Here is a 27,012-nt window from a genome sequence, read left to right as displayed (position 1 = left end):
ACAGTCAGAGGAAGAATTCTCCCTTACGTTTGCGGGAAGTGAGCAGAAGAATTCTCCCTTACGTTTGCAGGAAGTGAGAGGAAGAATGTTCCCTTATGTTGGTGGCCAGTGAGGGGAACAGTCAGCAAAAGCAATGGTATCAGTGTGGATACTTGCCCAGCAGAGGAGAAGAAAGGAGATGCTTGCACCTGGGTCACCACTGCATCTGGACGTACAGGAGGCCCGTAGGCTGTTATTGGGGTGGTTCTGCCTTTGTTCATTTAAAATCACCGATCTTATACAAAGATACATTTTATTGTCCTTTATATAAGGACATCTGTAGTTATGTTATAAACTCAGGACTGTCAGGAAAATTTTTGGCGATTCGTTAGTGCAAGAATTGTTGTATTATTTATACTACATATATGTTTTCATCTGTTATATTACCATTATCACCATTAGGTGGCACACTTAGCAGCAAAAAAACACTTCAGGAGTTCTAGACTGCTGATAACAGAATGTAAGCAAATTTATATGAAAATATCTAGCTACCGACATGAAAAGAAAACATTTCCAACATTTAGACTAAAAGCAAAGGACAAATGGTTTGCAAGAGGCATGAAAGAGGTGGTCAATGTCAAGCTAAAATGAACACCCCTAAACAGAGTGTTGGTCTCCAATACCATCTATCACATACATATATTGCTAATTGTTAACGCTTTTACCTCACCAATTTTATAATAATTCACACCTTTAGTTATGTAACTAGAACAGTTAGCACATGCCCTAGGTTTCACATCAAGGGATTGAATAATGTGATTAGAACAGGGTGGGTTCACAAACGTTCACATCTCCCATCACATTCTTGGACAATCACATCTGCGTTGACACATTCAATGCTAATTAAATTAAGGTGACCGTAATAATTGTCTGCCTGTAAATTCTGAGGTATTTTCTGGACACTCACTATAAATGAAAGTCTACATGGAGTGGCGAAATGTCTTCAGCTTTGCAGAACAAGTACAGTTGAGCGCAAATAACTACTACTAGTTGTTTTACAGTAGGTATATATATACAGTAAGCTCTAACGAGCAGGGCCTTCTGATTCATCCTGTATTGAATTGTATTGTAATTGTAATGTCTGCCCTCATGTTGTAAAGTGCTGCGCAAACTGTTGGCGCTATATAAATCCTGTATATTAATAATAATAATACATCAAAATTATTTGGGCAGTCATGGACCTCAAACATTGTATGGACTGGGGGTTTAGTACAATTTGACCAGAAAAGAAGAAACTATAGCTACCAGAAACCAGAGAAGAACAAATCTACAACTACGTACTCAAGCTCATAAATGTATGAATAAAATATGAATTTTACAGAAATGGCTGACCTTTGCTTTTAATGGTAATTATATTAGTAATATCAATGTTAACAACAGAAATGCCTCCAAAACAGATTGTGCAAAGTGATTGTCAGGGCAATGAAAGAAAAAAAATATAGAAGTGCCCCATGGGATTGTCACCCCTATCACCCATGTCTTTTTTTAAAAATTTTGACTCTTGGGCTATGATTATCGTTAAGTACATGGCTCTCTATAGTTGCTTTGCTGGTTCTTTCTGTTTTGGGTTTGAAGTGACAAGCTGCCTGCTGTTGCTAGGAGACTAGCCAATGAGTGTAAGACTAGGTTCACACTGCCGCGACCTGAAAGTCCCGCGACTTATGGTGCGACTTTGCCAGGTGACTTCCTGAAGATTTGCTGGTGACTTGGGTACTACTTGATGCAACTTGATGTGACTTTGAAGCAACTTTGAAGTGACTTTGAGGTAACTTTGAAGCAACTTTCAGAGGAATGCCTGGGTAATCTTCTTGTAATGTCGGATCCAAATCACGTCAATATAGAGGAGGATCCGACTTGGAGGCAACTTCCATTAAAGTCTATGGGCACAGGTCAGGTAGAAGTCACCTTTAAGTAGTGTCCAGGGGGGGTCGAGGCATTGCAGTGCTACGTGTTCAAGATGTCTACCATACATTGGCACATTACTCTCCAAGGGACCGCCAGGCAAATGAAGAAGATCATAAGGCTGGTCCAGAGGTGAATGAGTATCGCAACACTGCTGGGATTAGGAGGATATTAGGACTTGTCAAGGACCAGCAGGGGAGGACCAATGACTGGAAGTGTCAGTGCACAGGCCGAAAGGGAAGGAGCAACCATGCAGGAATATGCAGACCCAGGGGAGCCCACTCAGATGTCCACAGTGCCAAGGTTCCTGCCACTGTGAGCCAGGTGGGCAGTGGGTCTGAAGTTGCTTCCCTGGCCTGACAGCCTGGTCAACAGGACCCTCACCATCATGACAGAACCGCTGTTACTTTACTCACCCCCAGCCTGTGATGACTGAGGGGGAGAGTCCCTTATAGTGGCTAATAGAGAAAAAAAATGCAATACAGCACCCCTACAAAAGGACAGGGTTTATACTCATTTGTTCCACTGTCTGTTCTTCTGATCTTTGCTCTCTGGCAGAGCAATGGACTTTTCAGATTCAACACACTTCCAAGTGTGTCGGATGCCTGTGTCCCCTTCTGCACACTGTGGTTCCTTCCACTGGCACCTACATCTCTCAAGGATACAACAGGGACAATGGGGTTAGCAGGAGGAACCACAGTAAAAGGTGAGAGATGCAGCCGTCAGATATTCCAGGAACTGCTGAAAGTAAAGAATGTTTAGGCACCTGTGGCTTTTGAACAGAGATAGGATCAGAGGAATGAGGGGTGGAGCAGGTGAACAAGTGTGTATAAATTCTTTTTTCAGGTGATACTCCTTTTTAATTTTTTACCCACTTGTCGACCTCCTACCACAGATATACTGCGGCAGAGTGGCCCCACTGGCTCTTCTGTGTAGGGGTCATGCACCGCCCCGGCTGTGCTGCCATTATTCACTCCAGTATATGCCGATCAGCGGGTCCCAGCCATTGGTTTATGGCTGGGACCAGCCGATCGGCTGAGCGAATGACAGAAGAGAGCCCCATGTTGGTAACCAACACAGGGCTCTCTACAATCAGCAGCGATATGGCATTTTTTTCCCTCTCTGCAAAGCAGCCAATCATGTCACCAGTGGCCAGTCATTAAATATTACAATAACTAATAGCCCTGCCTAACTAATGTTATGGTTGGATAAGCATCTCCTCTATCACTCTCAGATGATTGTTTTCCATTTTTACAGGTGAAAACTGCAGCAAGAATTATAATATCTTAAGTAAAAATTACTTCAGAGTCAGAGTCCTTTACAGAACTCTTTAGCACTATCAAGCTGAATGTATTAATAAATTATCAAAATTTTCATGGCGTGACATTGGAAGTAACCGAATGAAAAAAATGAAAACATGCTTCAGATCATATCATGTGATACTTGAATGCCGATTATGGGTTTATTTGCTTGCTCCCTAGGGGCCTGTCACTTGAACAGGTGCCTGTCTAGGGGCCTGTCACTTGAACAGTTTTTTTTTTTTCTCTCTGTCACCCGAACAATCTCTGTGCTCTGGGTCTCTCTCTGTCACCTAGAGTAGTTTACTTAAATGGCCTCTGCATTCATGGTCTCTCTCTCAATGTGTGGTCTCTCACTTTAACTGTCTCTGTGCCCTGACCCTCTTTCTCACCTAGGGGAGTCTCTCATTTCAACTGCCTCTGCTCATTATTTTCTCTTTGGCCTCTCTCTTACTGTGTGTCTCTTAATGGAACAGTCTCTGGTCTCTTACTAGGGGTCTCTTATTTTAATGACCTATGCTTTATATTTGCTATCTGGCCTATCTCTCACTGTGGATTCTTTCACCTAAACAGCCTCTGTGCTCTTTCTTTCATGTCTCTAAGATTGAATTTTGATCCGTCTATGGCCAATCTGTGTATAGGCAGGCTGGTTGTACTGAAGTCGATCCATTGATTAACTTCAGTGCAACCAGCTTGTCTGTTTTTTCATGCGCTATAGCTACCGGCAGTGATCATCGCATTCTGATGACTGGGAATCCTCCAGCTGTTAGAATACCATAGCACTGGAGGAGGGATTCCCCCATCAACCCTGATTACTAATTTAAGCAATTTTCTATCTATCAACCTGTGGTTGAAGGAAGGAAAATTGTATAATGTATGGTTTGCTTAAGTCACCATCAATAACCACATGAATGGCCTTTGTGATCAGAATTCTTTCAGTTCACTCTAGGGTCTCTCATATGAAGACCAATTGTAGCTGTATGGTCTCTCATGCATCCCCTCTGATGAAAACTTACTTAACAGGCAATAATGCATTGTATTGGTTGCATGAATAATCTTCCCATAAGTCCTGATTTCATACTAGACAGTCCTTATCCAGGTTAAAAGCCTTGACATAATTTTAAAAACATTACAATGCAATAAAGAATTTTAGAGTGACTGCATGATTATCTTTTCATGTGTTGGCCAGTACTATCTACACAGGAGGCTGGCTGGTGCTGTAGCTTTGATTTCAGCTGATGTAGCAAAGAACTGGACTGTCCTGCCTATAAACAATGACGGGAGATTGTGCAACATACCTTAATAGTAGATGTTCTTATCAGCCAAAGAAAACATCACTTGAAAGTACCATGACCCATTTTTAAATGATCAGCTATGCATGTGCAGTTAGCCTAAAAATATTAATGCATGTGTTTTAACAATAGACATAGTAGAAGTACTTACCTGTGTAGTGGCGCTTATGATCCTCAGCCCACCAGCACCGCCTATTACCAGTTGAGACTTTTTGTCATGTGACAGAAAAATAGCTGGGGTCATGGATGATGGGGGCTGCTGCCCTGGAGTGACAAGAACAAGCATACTGAGACCATTTGACACGAACAATTGCATTGACTAAATTCGGAGAGAAATGCTAATCTTATTTTCTTCACTTTGTTGGTGCTAAAACATGAAACAAATAAATATTCACATTTAGGTTCCAATGAATACCAAAGGATGTTTAAGGATAGCACTGCCTCATGGTTACCCTACACATGACAACAGAGGATGTAAGGTGACCTAAAGAGGGGGGCCACGCCTCCGAAACATGTAGTCTTGGCAACCGTTTTTTGTTAGCTAAAGAGGAGACATCTCACTCACCTTGTCCTTCCTCTCCGGCCACGAGTGACGTCACACAGTTCCAGCTGGACCGCGCGCGTGCCCTACACCAGACACAGCCTGACGAGACGAGGAAACAGAGTCCGCAGTGACTTCTCATACCATCACCACTCGTTCTTGGGAGCCAACCCAGTTATATAGGCCAGGAAGGGAGACCTACATCCTGCTGTACATGCGATCTAAGTCCCATGTTTGTGAGTGCAATCCTCTATTGTTTGATTTTCCTTGTATATTTCAGAGGATGTAGAGTGACTGACTCTGCAAAGAGGATCTCATTTGTTGTCCTTTTTTCAGAAGACCTTTGAGGTGAACCAGCAATTGCATTCCAAACAACCTGTCATGGTTGATATCATTATTGAACCTCAACACCCACTGCAGTAGTGTGCTTGGTGGGTTGCTCCCCTGGCAGTGATAGTAGTATTTTATCTATGGCCTGTCAAGCTTAGCTGAACCATGATAACCCTGTCAGTAAAATATTTGGCTTTCCTGGAATATTTATCGGAGGATCCTATCTGGTTTTTACAGTACAAGAACAGAAAAGTGACAGTTCATTTATGCTTGCCAAGACTGTATTTATGAATGTAAAATGACACTGTTAGATTACTATAATTATTTAGTCTTTGTAATGTAAGGTTTTAATTTCTGCCTTTCTTTGCAATGTTTTGGTGTGTGGATGACAGATGACCTAGCAAGCTTTCTAAGACATTGACAAGATGCAGCCCCACCCCAGCCTGGCATCATGCTGATAAGAGAGATCACTCCAGTACAAGCACTCGTCAGAAGCATGATTCATCTCTTCCCGTTACACAGCCCATAATGATTCACATTTCTTTATTTTAATATTACAGCATCTATCCTAAATCAGCAGCTATATCAGGACACAATGTGCAGTGTGCATAGCTGCAGAAAGTCTTTCAGATATAGCGGCATGGCTCCAACATAAACCATGAAATACTAAATTTCCATAACTAGGATCTGTAATGGTTTTTGGCCAATTGTATTTCCTGTGAATTTTTGTCATTTTTTTTATTTTATAAATATATTTTAGAAATACGTTTTAAATACTGCTTTCTTGTGCTGCTCTCTTAAGCTGACCATACATGGATTGGAATTTGACCAGTTCAGCAGGGACCGAATTTTGATTCATGTATAGGTCATGTGGTTGTACAGAAGTCAATCTACTGATCGACTTCTGTACAACTGCCCTTATGGATATTCCCTGCTCTATCAACGCTGCAGGCTATTGTCTGAATGTATTCTGACAGCACAGAAGTCTCCCCGCTGTCAGAATATTACAGCTCAGCAAGAAGGATTCCCCTATCTACAATAATGCCTTGTACACACGATCGGACTTTCCGACAACAAAACCGTGGAATTTTGTCCGAAGAGTGTGGGCTCAAACTTGTCTTGCATACACAGGGTCACACAAATTTTTGCCAACAATTATGAACGTAGTGACTTATTACGTGGTTTTTCAGCTCTTTAGCGCCACCCTTTGGGCTCCTTCTGCTAATTTCGTGTTAGTAGAAGTTTGGTGATCGTTGATTCGCGCTTTTCTTTTCACGTTTTTCATTTAGTGCTTTTCAGTTAGTTTCTGAGCGGCCGTTCGTCAACCAGACATGTTGCGGAATCGGAGGCGATAACGTTTTATTTATTATTGGCCTTGGAGTTATTGCTTTGACATTTTTTTTTTGGTTGAATAATGATTTGATTTGGTATATTTTTTATATTTTTGGATGCATAGAATGCACTTGTTGGTTAAGTTCTATTGGCAGATAGCATGTCTATTAAATAATATTTTATATTCTATAAAAAAAAAAAACAATGTAAAATTGACAAGGGACACCAACATACAGTAGTTGTAATGGATAATGGTGTTGTGGTAACTTGCACAAATTAAAAAAAAAAAAAAAAAAAAAAAACATAATAATATTATTCTTGATATCTCACTAGAAAAAAAAAAGCCTTTGAAAATTTGTTTGCAATAACTCCATCAGTATCACCAGCAAAGCAGCTTCATTATTATCCCATTAAAGAAGAAGAGAATTGTGCGCTGCATTTGGACATTTCATAATTTGCCACGTCACGAATGTTAATTCTCCATTACGAGCGCTAGTTCACAAGACCGACCGCTTCTGCTTCCGAGCATGCGTGTTTGTACTTTGGACTTTTTTCCGACGGACTTGTGTACACACGATTGGAAAGTCCGACAACACACATTTGTTAGCTGAAAATTTGAGAACATGCTAGCCAACATTTGTTGGCGGAAAGTCCGACAACAATTGTCCGATGGAGCATACACACGGTCAGACATACCGCCAACAAGCTCACATTCAACATTTCCCGTTGGAAAATCCGATCGTGTGTACGAGGCATAAGTGTGTGGATGGGGGATTTGTATCAGCTTTTTTCATTCAAACTTATGGTTAAATGAAAATAACTCACTCGTCTATGGGCTACCTTAGCTTGCAGGACATTCTGGCCTTTACAATAAGACAGACCAGCAGTAGAGTCTCACGGAGGGTCTCCATGAAAAGAGGTACATTTGCAAGCAAAGGTTTTGTTAATGTAAGGGTTGGGTGCAGCTCTCAATGCAGAAAATTACTAGTTCTGATCTTTCCCTATTGAAGCACTCTGAAGGCCCTGCTGAACACAACAACATTGATTGCGCGTGCATGCTGATAGAAGGTGATCACTTTATCAAGCTCCTCCTTAATGAGCTATGTGTTTTCAATCTAAATAGCTGAGGGTGGAGGTAGGTATGGCTATTTACGCATAGCACTACCATGGTACAGTATCTACATCTAAGCAGCTACATGGGCAGCAAGGTAACAAAACTGCAGTTATTTCACTGCAAAATCAAAGAGTATTGACACCCTACAAATAAAGTGCCTATTCAGTGGTTCGACTGACATGATCAGTAGAAAGGTCTTTGCAGCTGTAGGAGTCTTAAAAGACCCAAGACCTGGAACGACAGACTGATCTTCCAGTTGCAGGCTAGAACAAACCGCATCAATAAGTTTTGAAAAAAAAACAATCTATAAACCTGAAGTGATTGAAGGAGACTGCAGTCCCTCAAAAATAGTATCTTCAGAGATAGACAGACTGACTAACCTACCTAATTAGAACACAGTTGCAATGTCTGTTCACTAAATTATTTTGTTCTTTACAGTACATAGTTGCATAACACATTGGCACTTCATGGCTAAAATAATGAGTCACATTAGAAGTAATACTCATTATGTAGGAAGAGGACTGATTCTTATGATCGTGACGGGTGTCCTTTCTAAGAACAGCTTGATGCCTGCTGCATAGAGCAAACTTCCAGTGAAATACCCCTGAAATTGCAAAAGGATGTACAGCTGCACACATTCCTATTTACACAAGTAATTTTAGCAAACTAACAGGCCAGGTTTGCAAGATAACTGAAATACATCACAGCTGATATCATTTTCTGCTCAGTGATTGCAGTATTCTAGTCTGCATCTCCCCAAGGTAATACTTACTAATACTTTCTGGCCTGTTAGTGGGTCCTGAGGACAGAAGTTGAGAACCACTGCTCTAGAGCTTCCCTTCCCCAACCCTTCCTTCCCCGCATCCTCCTTTCTTTCCCTGCCTCCCCCCCTTCTCCTTTCCCCTTCATCATATCTCCAGATCTGCCACGTGGTCACAATCCAATTTGATATCTAGAGGCCTGCAAAGGTTTGACACGAGAATGCCCTGGCTTTGGCTTTAAAGAGCCTTGAGTGGGTAAGTACTTATACTTCCTCCTCTCAGTTCATACGTGTAGCACATGCTATTGTTCATGCTTATGAACTCTCATGAGTGACTCAATCTTGTTTTAAGTTCTGGACCTATTGTAAAATGTGACATTGTCTTCAATCTGCAATGTATTTCATTGTACCACCTGATTTTGTCTGCTTTCCTGTGGGCTGTAACTTTTCTTGAAAATTTCAATAAACCTCTAGAGCTGGCTATATGCCACCGTGCTAGCTTTACCACATCTAATGCCACTTGACTTCAGATATTTGTCAGAAAAAGAGTTCTCACCTGCCCTGAGTGGCTGTGAAAGAGAAGAAATGCAGAAATCTGCCAGCTGATTATTCAGGATGATCCCTGTGCTTGGTGAATAAACCATTGCGCCAAATCTAAAGAAAGAAGAGGATAGTAGCTCTGATTCACTAACAAATAATCTAATCGTACAACATAGTTCATTATGAAATCGCAAAAGAAAGATACCATACAGCAAATTCTTAATTAAAAGCCTGATGAAATGTGTACTAAACAATCCCTGCAAAGTAAGAAGAATGTAATTAAAACTCTATCACTACATATATGGAAAGTGAAGCATATAACTTCCACATCTTCCACCCTTAATTGAAACTGGGATCTACTCGCTAATTCTGTGTATGTGTCAGCTCAACCACATCTTCCACCTTTAATTGAAGCTGGGATCTGCTTGCGAATTCTGTGTATGTGCTTTTGGTGATCTATGCTGCCTTCAAATTCTTTACCTCTGTCCATATCACAGTGATGTTTACTGTACTTTCTTATTGTCTATATGTAAATTATGAGCTCTTCCTATCTTTACGGCTCTGACCTTTCTGCTTTCTTGCTGTGTCTTGTAGTGAGCCTTGGTGTGAGAAGTTCATTCTGTTAGCCATGTGTTCCTCCTATGAAATCCTGACTAATTGGCAATACCCCCACCCAAATTCAGTATAAATGTAGGCCTTACCTAGGGGATGCACAGACAGGGGTTTGCACAGGCTGGGATTGCATTGGCAACTATCATCTTGGATAAACTATTCATATTGGTTTAAGTATTACACTTCAGCTCAGCACTTCAGCGAATGCACAAAGTGAAAATACACAACAGATTTCTGCAGAACACTAAACAGACTACAGGTGACCTGATTCTCCATCAAACTTTTTCATCTCTCATTCAGGCTTCCTCTCAATTTCACCACTATGTATCTGTATCATGCACTCCCTACTTTTTCTTCTCACAGTTGCATCCTCTCTCTTTAAATTCTCACTCCTTCACCCATATTCTCCACTCCACAGCTTATATATATATCACCCTCACTCCTGTCTTCACCTTATTACTGCACATATCAGCTCCTGCTAATTCTGAACCCATATACCAATAAAACCTGCAGGCCACTGGGAGGTGTCCCCCCACATAAGTCACACTCCCATATCACCTCTCTCACCCTTCTGCTTCTCCTAACTTCTGGAGATATTTCCCCAAATCCTGGACCGCTATCATTTACCTTCGGCCAACATACCCAGCACCCCCCATCCTCTGATAGCAGCGGCAATCCACACAATCTCATTTCTATTCCTCTTCAGCCTAGAACCAGCCTCCCCTTCTCCTGTGCCCTTTGGAATGCCCGCTCTATTTGTAACAAATTCACCACCGTCCAGGACCTATTTATAACTAACTCCCTGAACCTACTTGCAATTACTGAGACCTGGATTCAAGAATCTGACCTTCCTTCTCCTGCTTCTCTCTCCTATGGTGGCCTCCTGTAGACTCACTCTCCCAGGCCTAGTGGACGGAAAGGAGGTGGTGTTGGAATCCTCCTATCCCCTCAAAGCACTTTTCAGGTTCTTCAGCCACCCCTCTCTCTGTCCCTCTCTTCATTTGAAGCTCACTGTATTCGTCTATTTTCTCCAGTTTCATTGAGAATTGCTGTGATCCATCGCCCCCCTGGACCGGTATCAAACTTCCCTGACGACTTCTCTGCCTGGCTACCCTACTTTCTCTCCTCTGAAATTCCAATAATCATTCTTGGTGAATTCAATATCCCTGTTAATCTTAACACTCCCACTACTTCTAAGCTGCTGAGCCTAATCTCCTCTTTTGACCTAAAACAATGGACAAGCGCTTCTACTCACTCTGTTGGCAACTGCCTTGACCTCATATTCTCCTACCTATGCACTCCGCACACCCTCTCCAATATTCCTTTTCCTCTCTCTGATCACCACCTTATTAGTTTCACTCTCTCCTTGTCTGCTTCCTCCTTGCCTTCCAACTACCAAACTATTACCCGTAGAAACCTTCGCCAACGTAACCCTTCTCCTCTATTTTCTGCTACAGATTGTCTCTACGACAAAATCTCATCCTTGTCCTGCCCCAACTTGGCCACTTCTGTCTACAACAGTTCACTGTCATCCACCCTAGATATCTTCGCCCCCCTCACTACACACAGAATCAGGCCCCGACCACTACAACCCTGGCAGACAGACAATACCAGAAGCCTCAAAAAAGGTAGCTCTTGAGGGTCTGTGGCGTAAAACTAAGTCACAGCAAGATTTCAGCCAATATAAATCTGCCCTCCAAAAATACCATTCCTGCCTGCACACTGCCAAACAGACCTACTTTATCACACTCATTAACACCCTTGTCAACTCTTTTCTACCTTTACCACTCTACTTCGTCCTCCATTACCCCCACCCATTAACTTACTCACTGCCCAGGAGATTGATAATCACTTCAGAAATGAGATTGAGACAATTAGTCTCGAGATCTCGGCTCTACAGACATCTCCCTCAATTTACACTCCTTGTCCTCCTGCACAATCAATACTTCCCTCTTTTAACCAAGCTACTATAGAGGAAATCACTAAACTTTTTTCTAATGTCCACCTAACCTCCTGCCCCCTAGAATCTGTTCCTTCTCAAATACTACGGTCACCATCTGACTCAATCCTACACTCCTTAACCCATATCTTCAACCTCTCACTCTCTACTGGCATCTTCCCCAACCCTCTAAAACAGGGATATGCAATTAGCGGACCTCCAGCTTTTGCAAAACTACAAGTCCCATCATGCCTCTGCCTCGGTGTCATGCTTGTGGCTGTCAGAGTCTTGCTATGCCTCATGGAAATTGTAGCTCTACAACAGCTGGAGGTCCGCTAATTGCATATCCCTGCTCTAAAACATGCGCTAGTCATTCCCATACCAAAAAAGGCCTCAGACCCCACCAATCTTAACAACCTAAGACCCATCTCTTTACTCCCTTTTGCCTCCAAACTCCTTGAAAGTTTAGTCTACAACGACTGAGCGACCACCTCATTGAGAATAACCTTCTTGATCCCCTTCAGTCTGGATTTCGCCCACAGCACTCCACAGAAACTGCCCTTCTAAAACTCGTAAATGACTTACTAACAGCCAAAACCAACGGTCATTATTCCATACTCTTACTCTTGGACCATTCTGCTGCCTTTGATACAGTTGACCACCCCCTCCTCAAAAAAAAACTCAATTTGCTTGGTCTTCATGGCTGCACTCTCCGTTGGTTCGAATCTTACATATCTCATCGCACCTTCAGTGTCACTTACAACTCCACTTCCTCTTCTCCAACTCCTCTTACTGTTGGGGTCTCCCAAGGTTCTGTCCTTGGACCTCTACTATTCTCGATCTACACGTCCTCCCTGGGTCAGCTGATAGCCTCCAATGGCTTTCACTACCATTTATATGCTGATGACACCCAAATCTATCTCTCTGCCCCTCAGCTCACCACATCAATCTCCTTACGCATCCCTGATCTGCTAACAGACATATCAGCCTGGATGTCAAACCACTTCCTCAAACTGAATCTATCTAAAACCGAGCTCTTAATATTTCCTCCCCCACGTGCCCCCTCCCCTGACTTCTCTGTCAAGATCAATGCCACATCTATCAGTTCGTCCCTACATGCCAGGGTGCTAGGGGTAACCTTAGACTCTGAACTGTCCTTTCAGGCCCACATGCAATCCCTGTCCAAATCGTGCCGCCATAGCCTCCCCAACATTTCCAGAATATACCCCTTTTTAACTAATGACACCACCAAGCTTCTAATTCACTCCCCGGTCATCTCTCACCTCGATTACTGCAAATCCCTCCTCATTGGACTATCTTTTTTTTTTTTTTTTTTTTTTTACAAACTTGCGTTCTTTATTGAAACAGTATGCAGGTGTACATTGCATTAATTTCGTGGTACATATGGCAGGTGTAATCAGCACATCATAGATAACAGTTGAGTCAAGGCCTTACATTTTTGAAAAAAGGCAAGGTGATGGATATACAGCAGGTACATTTTTGTATGTAAGCTTACTTGCTACACATCAATGATCTCAATTGTTATAATTAGCTAGCGTTGTTAGTTTTCTATCTTTATTTAGGCAGGTGCCATCTAGTTCATCGCATGTGGAGGCTTCATTTAGCCAAGTATCCCATATCTTATTATATTTGGTGGGGCAACCTCTATGAGCATATATTTCTTTTTTATATGGCAGGACAGCATTTACCAATGCAACCCATTCCTTGACAGTGGGCGGTATTGCTCTAAGCCATTTCTTTGCAATAAGCACTCTGGCAATGAACAATGTTTCCTGAAGAAAAATATGATGGAATTTATCCGATTCAGGATCTGGGAATACTCCCAGCAGACACTGTTTCGGGCATAGAGTTAGAGGGGAGCCCATTTTATCGTGGATAAATTTAACTATTTGGGCCCAGTAGTTTTGTATCATTGGACATAGCCAAAGGAGATGAAAAAATGTTCCCTGAGGACTTGCACATCTAGGGCAAAGTGAGCTCTGGTTAATTTTAAATTTGGCCAGTCGTGTGGGGGTCAGATATGTGCGATGTAGTATAAACAACTGCGTAAGACGGTCTGATAGTTTGTGTGAGACTTTTTTGCAGGCGTCTAGGACTTCTTCCCATTCCTCATCCTCCATCTCACCTACGTCTCTCTCCCAGCGCTCCTTTAGTTTATAGGCAATTGTTACCGCACCAGGGCGTATTAAGCATGAGTAGAATATGGATATTAGCTTTTGTTGATCTGGGCTATTTATCACAGCCAGAATATCCAATTGTTCTAGGTTAGGTGGAGAGTTTTGGAATTGGGTCTGTAGAGCGTGGCGAAGCTGGAGGTATCGGAAGTGCATAAAGTTAGGGAGACCAAACTGGTCTTTTAGTTGTTGGAAAGATTTAAGTACAGTCCCGGTGTACATGTCTGCTAAATAAACAACCCCTCTAGAGATCCACAGCTCATTATCAGGTAAATGTAATAGTTCGGGTAGGCCTGGATTGCTCCATAATGGTGCCTGACTGTGTGTTGAGGGAATTTTAAGTTTGCGTCTAACAATCTCCCATATCTTGCAATAGTTATATAGTAACCCCCTGCCTCCACACCCGTCTGTCCCATTGCGTTCTCTATTCTCTCTAAGAATAAGCTGGAAGGGGTGGATGTGCATTTTTGTAGCTTGAGAGCCTATTAAAATCATGAACCGCTCCTTGTCACCTTTATCAATATGAAAGAAGTGGGATAGCTGCGCTGCTAAGTAGTACAAGTTGTAGTCTGGCAGCGCTGTGCCCCCTAAATCAGTGGGGTTTTTCAGCGCCTGCCAGGACAATTGTGCCGTGCTTTTCCCCACACAAATGTGTTTAAAATCACTTCTATAGATTTGAAAAATCTCAGGGGTATATAGACAGGAGCGTGCCAGAATACATATAGGAATTTGGGTAACAGTATCATTTTTGTCAAGTTTACTCGACTCATAACTCCCAATGGCAGTCTAGACCATAGTTGTGTTTTAGTTTTTAGTATTTGAAATAGCGGTTCCAAGTTTAATCTGATATAGTCTGCTGGGGTGCGTGTAATTTTTATGCCTAGATATGTAATTTCACTAACTCGCATCAGTGGTGAGGATGTCTGTGTTTCTGTTGGGGCTCCAAGATCCACAGGGAGTATCTGAGACTTTTCCCAATTGATCTTTAGACCTGAATAGGTTCCAAATTGCTTGATAATTTCAAGGGCCGTTAACAGGGAGTCACCTGAATCTTCTAGGTATAAAAGCATATCGTCCGCATATAAACTGATCTTCTCAATCAGTGGACCCCGACTCAAACCCCTAACCCCTGGATGCTCTCTCAGTGATGTTGCCAAGGGTTCTACCGCCAAGGCGTACAATAGAGGGGAGAGGGGACAGCCCTGCCGAGTACCTCTAGTTAGCGGGAATGTCTGCGACGTTTTGCCATTGATCAAGATCCTGGCACTTGGAGCCTGGTATAGAAGCTGGATCCATCGGATGAATTTAGGGTCAAACCCGAACCTGGCCAGACACTCCCAAAGGTAGTCCCATTCGACAGAGTCGAATGCTTTAGCAGCGTCCAGGGATACTACTACTCTGGTGCCCATTCGGTCGTGTCTGGCCTGTAGGTTCATATATAGCCTACGTAAATTAAACGCTGTATTTTTTGTCGGCATGAATCCGGTTTGATCGGGGTGTATAAGACTCAGGATCACCTTGTTCATGCGTAGTGCCAGGACCTTAGCCAATATTTTTATGTCTAGTTGTAGTAGAGAGATGGGGCGGTAAGATTCAGGGAGTGTTGGGTCTTTACCCGGCTTTAGTATGAGTACAATAAATGCCTCATTCATTGATTTAGGGAGGGAGCCAGATTCGAATATATAAGTAAATATCGCGTGGAGTTTGGGGGTCAAAATCTCACTGTAGGTATCATAAAACTCCAGTGGGAGACCGTCGGACCCAGGAGCTTTTGAAGAGGCGAGGTGGGACATGGCTTCCGTGACATCATCTTTAGAGATGGGCGCCTCTAGTATCTCTATTTGGGAACTTGTTAATTGTGTGAAGGTTACATTGGATAGGAAGTCTGTTATTTCTTGTTTTGATTTGTTAGTCTTGGACGAGTATAGAGAAGCGTAGAAGGCGCGGAACACATCAATCACCCTGTCAGGATCTTGTATCAGAACTCCCGCGTGATCTCGTAGGGCAACAACAGTAGGTGGCCTGTGTTCCATATGAGCCAAGTAGGCCAATAGACGTCCCGCGCGTTCCCCACACTCGTACACTTTTTGTTTAATGTAGAATATTTTTCTTTCTGCTCTTTCAAAGTGAAGCCCATTCACTATACGCGTTTGTAGTTTTACCTGATTCGCTGTTTCGGTGGAAAGGCTCTGTCTGCAACTGCCATTGCTAGTTCTGCCTGTTGGATAATGTCATTTGACGTACGTTTGTGTCTGGCTATTTTTTGTGCTAAAAGCATGCGGGCGTGGGTTTTAAACATGTCCCAAACTAGGTCAAAAGAGGCTGTGCCAGTGTTGGTACGGAAGAAGAACTCCCACTCCTCCTCAGATCCTCTAACCCCGGGACAACTGAGAGCCAGAAGGGGTTAAGCCTCCATGTGTAAGAAGAGGAGGGGGGCCCACCTCAAGTTCTATCCAACAGGGTGTATGATCTGAGAGAACGCGGGGGGACATCCCTGCTTTTTTAAGGTTTGGTGCCAATGTGTTGGATATAAGGATTAAGTCGATTCTCGACATGGTGTTATGTGTCGCAGAGAAGCATGTATACGCTTTTGCTAATGGGTGGTGGGACCTCCAAGCGTCTAGTAGTCCCATTTCACCTAGCAATTTCCCGAAACGTGTGGGAGAGGGTGTATTGTCAATCGGAGATGTCAAGGAAGTCCTGTCTAGGTGGTTGTCCAATACCGCATTAAAATCTCCCATCCACAGGGCTGGGATTGTGGGAAATTGTGCCATAAAGTCCAATCCCTCATTGATGACATTAAACTGAAACGGGGGAGGTATATATATTGCCAGCAAAAGTATTTCTAGTCCATTTAATCTGCAGTGTATAAATAGAAATTTGCCCTGGGGGTCAGACCTCAATGTCAGCATAACAAACTGCGTTGTTTTGGCTACCAATATCGCCACCCCTCTAGAATAGGCTGAGTATGGGGCCTGGTAAACCCATCCCAACCAAGGTTTTTAAAGCGAGAGCATTAATTGACCAGTTAGATGTGTTTCTACTAAAACCATCACTTGTGCCTGTTGTGCCTTAAGGTACGTCATAACTGCATTCCTTTTGGATTTATCTCTAAGACCCCGAACATTCCACGCTAAGCATTTTAGAGATGATATAGCATTGTGATCAAAGCATATACATAGCCTTCAGCCTGCGTCGACCCGTCCCAGCAACCGGGCGTACTCGCCCAATATTGCTGGGAGGCGTCCATCAAACAACCCGAGAGCATGCGAGCAGGTCTAGCATGTATACCTCTACCTACTCTTGCCGGATCTACATACCTCTGTAAAGTACCATGTGTTGCGATAAAAACAATAAGAACGATAAACTTAAAATTAAACAAAACATTGTTATAAACCATTGCACCGATCTGGCTGGGCTCACCACACCCCCCGCACAAATATGTACGGGAAATGTGTTCCCAGACAGACCAGGGAAACTTAGCTTGCATAACGTTTACAGTGTAAGCCTGTATTGAGATAGCGTGGTCCAATACGGCTCCCGCGACTAGTGGGACGAACATCCGCTGAAAAGCCAGCAACAGTGTGATGAAAGCTATCTTCAGGAGTGGGTTTAACAAAAAAGGTAGTAGGATAGAAAAACATAAAACAGTCACTGTATGCCCAGTCATTAAACTGTTAGGTGGGGAATAGCTCGAGGGTACCCTAGACATTCGACAATCACAGTATTAGTCTTTAGGGTGAATAAGGGTCTAAAGAGGTGAAAGTGGTGTGTCCATTCTGGAAGCATAGGGGAAGAAAGGGAGGAGAGCTTGATAGATGGGCACGAGCCTGATATTGGAAACTATTGTGGTGATCCCCCTCTGGGCTCGCAGAGGAAAGTTCTGTGTCCCTCAGCGCGGCCGCGCTGAGGAGATCAGCAAAGAGTGCTATTCGCTTGGTAGTGCACAACAAAAAAATAGCTGTATAGTTGTACGAGTACCGTCTCCGGTGTAAGGAGTATAAGCCATCCAGCCTCTCCCAGCACCCCGGGCCATAGAAAGTACAGTGCAGTGTGTGGAAGGATATTGTGAGGGGGGTTGAAGTACCTTATCTGGAAGCCGGACGGAGTGATCCATTAGAAAAGAAAAAGGCTCCCTGACCTTATCACAGCCGTGACAAGTTGGCCGGCAGGGGTAGCTCTTCTCCCGGTGATGGGCGGCGAGGGGCAGCTCGGTCCTCCAGCCATGTGAATACTGCCTCCGGGGTATCGAAGAAGTGAGTGCGATCATCCCCCACCACGCGGAGCCTGGTGGGAAATAACATGGCGTACGTGTAGTGTCGATTCCGGAGTTGGCGCTTTGCTTCAGTAAAGAGCGCTCTTTTTTTCTGCACCTCCGCTGAAAAATCCGGGAACACCTTTATTTCGGAATTCCTGAAGGGGATATTGCCTTTTAGCCTTGTGAGGCGGAGGATAGCGTCCCGGTCTCTAAAGTTCAGGAATTTAGCTATAAATGTCCTGGGGGGTGCACCTTGCGGTGGAGGCTTTGCTGCTAAGCGGTGCGCTCGTTCTACCACAAATGACGTCGAGAATTCTGCTCGCCCAAAGGTAGAAATGAGGAGGTTTTCCAAAAATGCTGGGGGATCTGAGCCCTCCGCACCCTCTGGTAATCCCACAAAACGGAGGTTACATCTCCTCAGGCGGTTCTCCATATCGTCCTGTTTGGAGAGAATGGAATGGAGTTGTTGCTGTATGTGATCTGTGGCCTGCTGTAATGGTGGCACTTCATCCTCCACTCTGCTGATTGGAGTCTCCGTTTCAGTGACCCGTTCCCTGAGCTTTTGTAGATCCTGCCTTATGAGGGACACATCGATCTTCACCTCCTCTATCTTGCAGGTCAGGGAGCTTTTGCAGTCCGATATTGCCTCTAGGACCCGGGCTGTAGCGTCCGTCGTTGGCTCAGAGGAGGAAGATGCATCGGCGCCATTTTCACCTGAGTTCCCCTTCTCCTTCAGCCGGTATTTGTCGAGTTTAGCAATTGATTCTGCCGTTTTTTTCGGTGGCGACATGGTAGCGGGAGGTCAGTAGAAGGATATCTAGCTTTGTAGGGGTAGAAAGGCTACTGAGAATTGCAGGATTTTGAGGCTACGGATATTCCCTCGAGCGGAGCTCCCGTGTTGTGCTCCTCACACCATGCCGGTCCAGGCCACGCCCTCATTGGACTATCTTTACATAGACTATCTCCCCTTCAGTCCATAATGAATGCTGCTGCAAGACTCATCCACCTTACCAACCATTCAGTGTCCTCCACCCCTCTCTGCCAATGCCTCCACTGGCTTCCACTCACCCAACGAATAAAATTCAAAGTACTAACAATAATTTACAAAACCATCCATAACTCTGCCCCCAGCTACATCACTAACCTAATCCCAAAATACCAACCAAGCCGCTCTCTTCGGTCATCCCAAAACCTCTTGCTCTCTAGCTCCCTTGTCACCTCCTCCCATGCTCACCTCCAGGATTTATCCAGAGCTTCTACCATCCTTTTGAACTCCCTACCCCAATCTGTCCGACTGTCCCCTAATCTATCCATCTTTAGGTGATGCCTGAAAACCCTTCTCTTCAAAGAAGCCTATCCTGCTTCTAACTAACACTGTTTTACTTCCTCCATCAGCTCATCCCCCCACAGCTATTACCTTTTGTATCAATTGACCCTTCCTTTTTAGATTGTAAGCTCTAACGAGCAGGGCCCTCTTGTACCAAATTGTAATGTAACTGTAATGTCTGCCCTCATGTTGTAAAGCGCTGCGCAGACTGTTGGTGCTATATAAAACCTGTATAATAATAATAATATTACTTGAAATGAATGCATAATGGATACTCTGCAAACTGGCAGAACAAAGATCTTTATACTGATGAAACAGATATATGGAAGGGTTAAAGATGAAAAAGAGGGGATAGGGTGAGGGCTCATTCACAGTACTGTGCTGCTTTAGCATGTGCGCGTTAATGCAGAATGCGCATGATGTAGCCGCTTTGGCAGCGCACTGCTCGTTAATAATAAATTTGCATGTTGTGCTGTAACACATCGGTTGGCAAGGTGCTTTGGGGTGCCATTCAGAACGGACCTGAACAAGTGTGTATTGACAAGCATTTGTATACAGTTGCATCACAAAAAATTTGAATATCATCAAGAAGTTAATTTATTTGCATGTTTTGCTGTTGTGCATGTTGTGCATTGGTTGGCAAGGTGCCTTGGGGTGCCATTCAGAACAGACCTGAACAAGTGTGTATTGACAAGCATTTGTATACAGTTGCATCTCAAAAAATTTGAATATCATCAAGAAGTTCATTTATTTCAGTAATTCAATTCAAAAAGTGAATCTCATATATTATATAGCTTCATTACACACAGAGTGATATATTTCAAAGAATTTCTTTCTTTTAAAGAGGAAGTAAACCCTTGATAAAAATTGTTTCTTCTCCCTCCCCTGCAAAGTAAAGACATAATGTGCTAGTACCATTGCATACTAGCACATTATGTGACACTTACCTGCAAACGAACCCCACGCCGTCCCCGCTGCAGGCCGCATCAATCTTTGCCCCTCTTCCTTCTGTGACTGTCTGGAGCCACGTGACATAACTCCCGCACACGCGCGTGACGTCACTCCTGCAGAGATGCCCATTTCTTCAGAGCGCATGCGCCAATGACATCATCGGTGCAATATACTGTAAATATCTTCTAAATGGCGCACGTTTAGGAGTTATTTACAGTATCTATAGGTAAGCCTTATTCTAGGCTTACCTATAGGTACAAAGTGTACAGGGAAATTTACAACCTCTTTAATTTTGATGATTATAGCTTACAGCTAGTGAAAACCCCAAATTTTGCATTTCAGAAAATTAGAATATTACATAAGACCAATAAAAAAAGGATTTTTAATACAGAAATGTTGGCTTACTGAAAAGTATGTCCATATACAGTAAAGTATGCACTCAATACTTGGGTCTCCTTTTGCATGAATTACTGCATCAATGCGGCGTGGCATGGAGGCGATCAGCATGTGGCACTGCTGAGGTGTTATGGAAGCCCAGGTTGCTTTGATAGCAGCCTTCAGCTTGTCTGCATTGTTGGGCCTGGTGTCTCCCATCTTCCTCCTAAAAATACTCCACAGATTCTCTATGGGGTTTAGGTCAGGCGAGTTTGCAGGCCAATCAACCACAGTGATACCATAATCATTAAACCGAGTATTGGTACTTTTGGCAGTGTGGACAGGTGCCAAGTCCTGCTGGAAAATTAAACCAGCATCTCCATAAAGCTGGTCAGCAGAGGGAAGCATGAACTGCTCTAGAATTTCCTGTAGAGGGCTGCACTGACTTTAGGCTTGATAAAACACAGTGGACCAACACCAGCAGATAACATGGCTCCCCAAATCATCATTGACTGTGGAAGCTTCATACGGAACCTCATGCAACTTGGATTATGTGCCTCCCCACTCTTCGTCCAGACTCTATGACCTTGATTTTCAAATTAAATGGAAAATGTCCTAAAATGTCCTAAAAGAGGACTTTGGACCACTGAGCAACAGTCCAGTCCTTTTTCGCCTTAGCCCAGGTAAGACGCTTCTGACGTTGTCTCTGGTGCAGGAGTGGCTTGACATAAGGCCCATGGCCTGGATACATCTGTGTGTGGTGCCTCTTGAAGAACTGACACCAGCAGAAGTCCACTCTTTGTGAATCCCTCCCAAATTCTTGAATGACTTTTGCTTCACAACCCTCTGGAGGCTGCGCTTATCCCTGTTCCTTGTGCACCATTTTCTACTACACGTTTTCCTTCCACTCAACTTTCCATTAATATGCTTGGATAGAGAACTCTGTGAACAGCCAGCTTCTTTAGCAATTACCTTTTGTGACTTACCTTTCTTCTGAAGTATGTCAATGACTGACTTCTGGACAACTGTCAAAGCATCAGTCTTCCCCATGATTGTGTAATCTACTGAACCAGACCGAGAGACCATTTAAAGGCTCAGAAAACCTTTACGGGTGTTTTGAGTTAATTAGCTGATTAGAGTGTGACACCATGGGGTTGATTTACTGAAAGTGCAGTTGCTGTAAATCTGAGGGGAAGATCTAAAATGAGGGGAAGCTCTGCTGATTTTATCATTCAATCATGTACAGGCAAAAATGCTGTTTTTTTATTTTCCTTGCATGTCCCTCTCAGATCTACAACGACTGCACTTCCAAGTGCACTTGCAGTGCAAAGTGGATTTGCCTTTAGTAAATAAACCCCCACGAGTCTACAATATTGAACTTTTTCACAATATTCAAATTTTCTGAGATACTGAATTTGGGGTTTTCACTAGCTGTAAGCCATAATCATCACAATTAAAAGAAAAAAATGCTTGAAATATATTACTCTGTGTGTAATGAATCTATATAATATAATGAGTTTCACTTTTTGAATTGAATTACTGAAATAAATTTACATTTTTTATGCCATTCTAATTTTTTTAGATGCATCTGTATATGTGATCATTGGCAATTGGTAAGTGCCAACATTTGGGGTGTGTTGGTAGAGGGAAAAGGTTTCCAACGAGAATAGAGTATATAGCACTGTGAGCTGACAGGACCTTATACCAGCAGTTGCGGCCTGGGAGCTGGGTGTATGACTTTTTTTGGGGGGAGAAAAGCATGGTCCAATTGAATAAATTATCTGTTATTATTCTTGAAAGGACAAGCTGCTGATCCTCTCTGATCGTCTAGTTTAAACTTTTAACAGCTGACCCTCCGACTTTTTTATGTCATGAAGAGGTACAATGTTTTTATAAAACACTTACGTCAACACCTCAAAGAACAAAGCATACTGGGTGGAAAATTACGCATGAGTAAAAAGGCTAAGGTTTAAGAGGTGAGTCTAAATCTTAACAAATATGGTAAAACTTTGAAATGTCATCCCTGTTTTACCATAGCCATTACAAAAGACCATTGATCTATTGCAAGAGATTGTTAGAGGTATGTGAACTTTTTACAAGGGCTTAGTAGAAGCTGGCAGCATGTTGCAAAATGCTAAGAGAAACCACTGACAAACTGCAAAAAGTGACTAGTGATAGAGGACTATAGGCAACTCTTACGGTGCAAGAGCCATTTGAAACCACAGATATGCTATAAGAGATCAAACATAGCAACTGCTATGCTGGAAATAAGCACTAGAAACCATTGACATGCTTTCAAAGATAACTAGGGGTCATTGACTGGCTCGAACAATTACTAGAGACCACTGACATGCTCCCCAAGATGACTAGAGACCACTGGCATACTATTAAAAATATATAGAGACCGCTGGCATGCTCACAAAGATGACTAGAGCACACTGACATTTTATCCAACATGATTGGAGAGCTTTGACTTCCTCTCAAAGACGACTAGAGACCACTGGCACGCTGTTAAAAAAATATCCAGAGACTGCTGGCATGCTCACAAAGATAACTAGAGAACACTGACATTATATCCAACATGGGGGGCGTGTCCAAGATGGCGCAGAGAGCGGTCGCTTGTTAACTCCGCTCTCCTCTCCGGCAGTAATATCCTGAGCGAAGCCTGGTGTAAAAGGCTCGTCCTGCACGTCCCTTTCGGCGGCTGTTTGGGAGGAGGCTCGGGCGATGCCCGCAGGCAGAAAAGCAGGGACAAAATCGAACGCTACCACCCCTGTAAGCGCCCGACACACGTCACGGCCTACTCCCCACGAGGCCTCACACATGGAGACTCAGACAGATCCGCCGCCTGCGGGGGCCATAGAGGCGGGCTCGGCAGCATTTGAGGCCCTCATGACGGCAATCTCCACCTGTCAGGCCGCTCTGACTACCAAAATAGAGCATGTCCAGACAGAGACGGCGCTTATCCGTAGAGACATGGATAAGTTTCGGGAGCGGGTGACGGAAGCGAAGAGAAGGATCTCGGACACGGAGGATGCCCTGAGGGAACAACATGCGGACATCCGTGAGCTACAACTGAAGGTAAAACACCTGGAAAACAGAGCAGAAGACACCGAGAACCGCAACAGGCGTAACAACCTGCCAGTTCTCGGCCTCCCGGAGGGGGCGGAGGGAGAGGATCCGGTGGGTTTCATGGAGGGCCTACTACCATCCTTGCTTCCCCGAGCAAAGTTTTCCCCACATTTTTCTATTGAAAGAGCCCACCGCATCCCAGCTACCAGAGGGCCCCCAGGGAATCCACCTCGCACCTTTATATTCAAGCTGCTACACTACCGGGACCAGGACACTGTGCTGAGGGCAGCCCGCCTACAGGGTGAGCTAAAATTTGTAAACGGAAAACTGCTTATATTCCCTGATTACACAGTGGAGACTCAGCGCCAAAGAAAAGCATTTGACCATGTACGCGGCATGCTACGCCAGAAAGGTTTAAAATATAGCATGCTTTTCCCCCAAGATGGGGAACGTGTCCAGTTTTTCACCTCGCCAAGAGATGCCGCGGCGTGGGTCGAGTCGCTACCTAACTGAGCCGTCATGTGGTACGTTGTAACTTTTGTTTCATGTTGTACTGCTGGTCTAAATTCCATGCTCCCAAACCTGATCCTGGTCAATAGGCCTCAAGTAAGAGGAAGTTAATGCGATGCAGGGATCTTAATAGCATGGCTCTGGCGAGGGTGTAGCGGGTTCTCACCCCTCCCCCCATCCTCCTGCATTCTTACAGTGGGAAAACTGTGGTTTGAGATCGCTTCCCGATCAGGACTGGTCCTTGAACTTCGGGGGGGGGGGGTCGGTGGTAGCGGCTTCCCTCTGACCTCTCTATGAAGACATGCTCCTGACATGGCCTTTTACTCCATGGGGAATCGGTGAGGTGCGGGGGGGGAGGCGACGGTCATGGCCTCTGAAGCCCCGCAGTTGCTTACACCCCTCAATATCAATTTTAGCCACATCAGATTCCCACCCTCAAGGATAGGAAGACATGCAGCCTAACGAACTTGACTTTCTTTTGTGCAAGATTGGAGGTCGGTGGGAGGCCCGAATTAATTAATATGCAGACACTCAAGACCAAGAACTTTAGCCAGATTCAGCAGTACTAATCTGGGGGGAGACTTTTGACTTTGTTATGTCAACATGTTTTTTCAAATCCCCCCAGGTCTGAAGAATGAGCCCCCGGGGATCCGGGTGATTTACACAGGTTAATCCTCCGTTTTTATTTTGTTTTTATTTTCTCTGCCGGACTGTTCTACGCATATCGGTTAAAAAGGAAGTGCGCCTTTTGCACATTGCCCTCAAGTTGAGCTAGCCAGCTCTTGTTTTTGCCTGGGGAGAGATGCCCTCCTGCTGTATTGGGGGATGGGCGGGGTTGGGGGGGGCTTGATTCACCAGTTATCTCGGTCTGCTGTTGCAGACCCTGTGTTGCCTCTATTGTTTATGTTTGTTTTTCCTTTTTTTCTTTTTATGGTATAAGACAGTACTGATGTTAATTACTAATGTCATGGAGCTATTGGTTTCAGTCTCCCTTATGAATCTTGTTGGGTCTGAGGGCCAGGTCGGGGGGGGGGTTTGCAAATTGGTCCTTCTAACTTACCCATTAGTCATTTAGATGTCTTCTCTTAGGATAATCTCCTGGAACACCAGAGGACTTAACTCACCTATAAAGAGGTCCTTAGTATTCCAATTTGTCAAGTACTACCGACCTCACATCTGTGTGTTCCAGGAGACGCATCTGATCGGTAGGAAGACGATGTCCCTTAAAAAGCCGTGGGTGGGCTACCACTACCATTCGACCTACTCCACCTTTTCCAGAGGGGTAAGCATTTTAATCCTTAAATCACTCCCTTTCAAGCTCCTCGATCTGGCTCTGGACCCTAATTGTAGATTTGTGGTGATTCATGCGCTGATCCATCATATTCCCTGGGTAATAGCAGGCCTTTATCTTCCTCCTCCGGCCTCCCTCCAGGTTTTAAATCAAATCACATCAAAGATAGCTGAATTCTCCACTGACAATGTGGTCCTCCTGGGAGACTTTAACCTCGTCCCAGATGCAGACTTGGACAGGTTGTCTCCTGCTGGTACGACCCGGAGGGGGCTTGCGGAATGGGCTGACACATATGGCCTTGTTGATCTGTGGCGATGGAAATTTCCTCAGGATAGAGCTTTCACGTGCCACTCTGCTTCCCATAAAACCTTCTCCCGCATTGACCTTGTCTATGCGGGCAGTCCGGTTCTTCCTAAGGTTCGTGAGGTTAGGATCCTTCCCGGAGGTATTTCGGACCACGCTCCACTCCTTCTGGAGTTAGATCTTTCGCTGGCCCCCTCGGACAGACTTTGGAGACTGTCGAGGTACTGGGTCTCAGATGTGGAGGTGGAACCGAAGTACAGAGAGGAACTGGATTCATTCTGGGGGATAAACGTGGGTACAGCCTCAGCCTCCTCCGTATGGGATGCTTTTAAGGCATTCTCTAGGGGACAATACCAAAAAATAATTACCAAGGTTCGTCGAGCACGAAGGGAGGAACTTACTAGCCTAGAATTAGAGACGTCAAGGCAGGATGCATCATATATTAGGTCACCGAGTCCACAGTCCTATACCAGGTTGCAGTCCCTTTTGCATGACACTCTCCTGTTGAGGACATCTCTCATGCAGAGGCTCCTCCACCAAACACAAAAAATATTCGAGCAAGGGGAAAAGACGGGTCACCTTTTAGCCTGGCTCTCCAAGGAGCAGACGGTGGGAATGTCCATAGGTCAAATCCGGGCACCAGATAACTCACTACTGTCCACCCCAGCTGAAATTAACCGAGAATTCACCTCCTTCTACCAGTCACTATATAGTTCTAAGGTGTCTTATGAAAGGGAGGAACTCACTGCATACCTAGATAGGGTTGACATTCCAACTCTTACCCCAACATATGCTGCTAAGCTGGATAGCCCCATCAAAGTGGAGGAAATACACAAGGCCATGAAAATGATGCAAACCGGGAAAACTCCGGGACCGGACGGTTTCCCGGTAGAGTTTTACAAACTCTATGCCAAACAACTTGCCCCTAAACTTCAAACACTGTTTGCCAAATCAATGGAAGAAGCACACCTCCCAGACTCCATGCATGAGGCGGTAAAAATTGTCATCCCCAAGCCTGGAAAAGACCCTAC

The 27,012-nt window shown here is 44.1% G+C and overlaps 1 protein-coding gene across 4 annotated transcripts in view; it reads right to left on the bottom strand.

Moving 5' to 3' along the window:
• The window catches only part of GGT5 (gamma-glutamyltransferase 5), a 173,920-nt gene that overhangs the window by 24,272 nt on the left and 122,636 nt on the right, over positions 1–27,012 (bottom strand). For all 4 annotated transcript variants that reach the window (XM_073629222.1, XM_073629223.1, XM_073629224.1 and 1 more), the window contains 2 exons: positions 9,165–9,262; positions 4,683–4,795 (listed from right to left, as the gene is read on the bottom strand). In XM_073629222.1, the coding sequence (XP_073485323.1) occupies positions 4,683–4,795; positions 9,165–9,262 (211 nt within the window). The remainder of the gene's footprint in view (positions 1–4,682; positions 4,796–9,164; positions 9,263–27,012) is intronic.

The sequence above is a fragment of the Aquarana catesbeiana genome, linkage group LG01 (genome assembly GCF_042186555.1).
Source record: "Aquarana catesbeiana isolate 2022-GZ linkage group LG01, ASM4218655v1, whole genome shotgun sequence".
Lineage (NCBI taxonomy): Eukaryota > Metazoa > Chordata > Amphibia > Anura > Ranidae > Aquarana > Aquarana catesbeiana.
The sequence above is the reverse complement of the archived record's forward strand: the minus strand, read 5'-3'. Positions and strand labels throughout refer to the sequence as shown.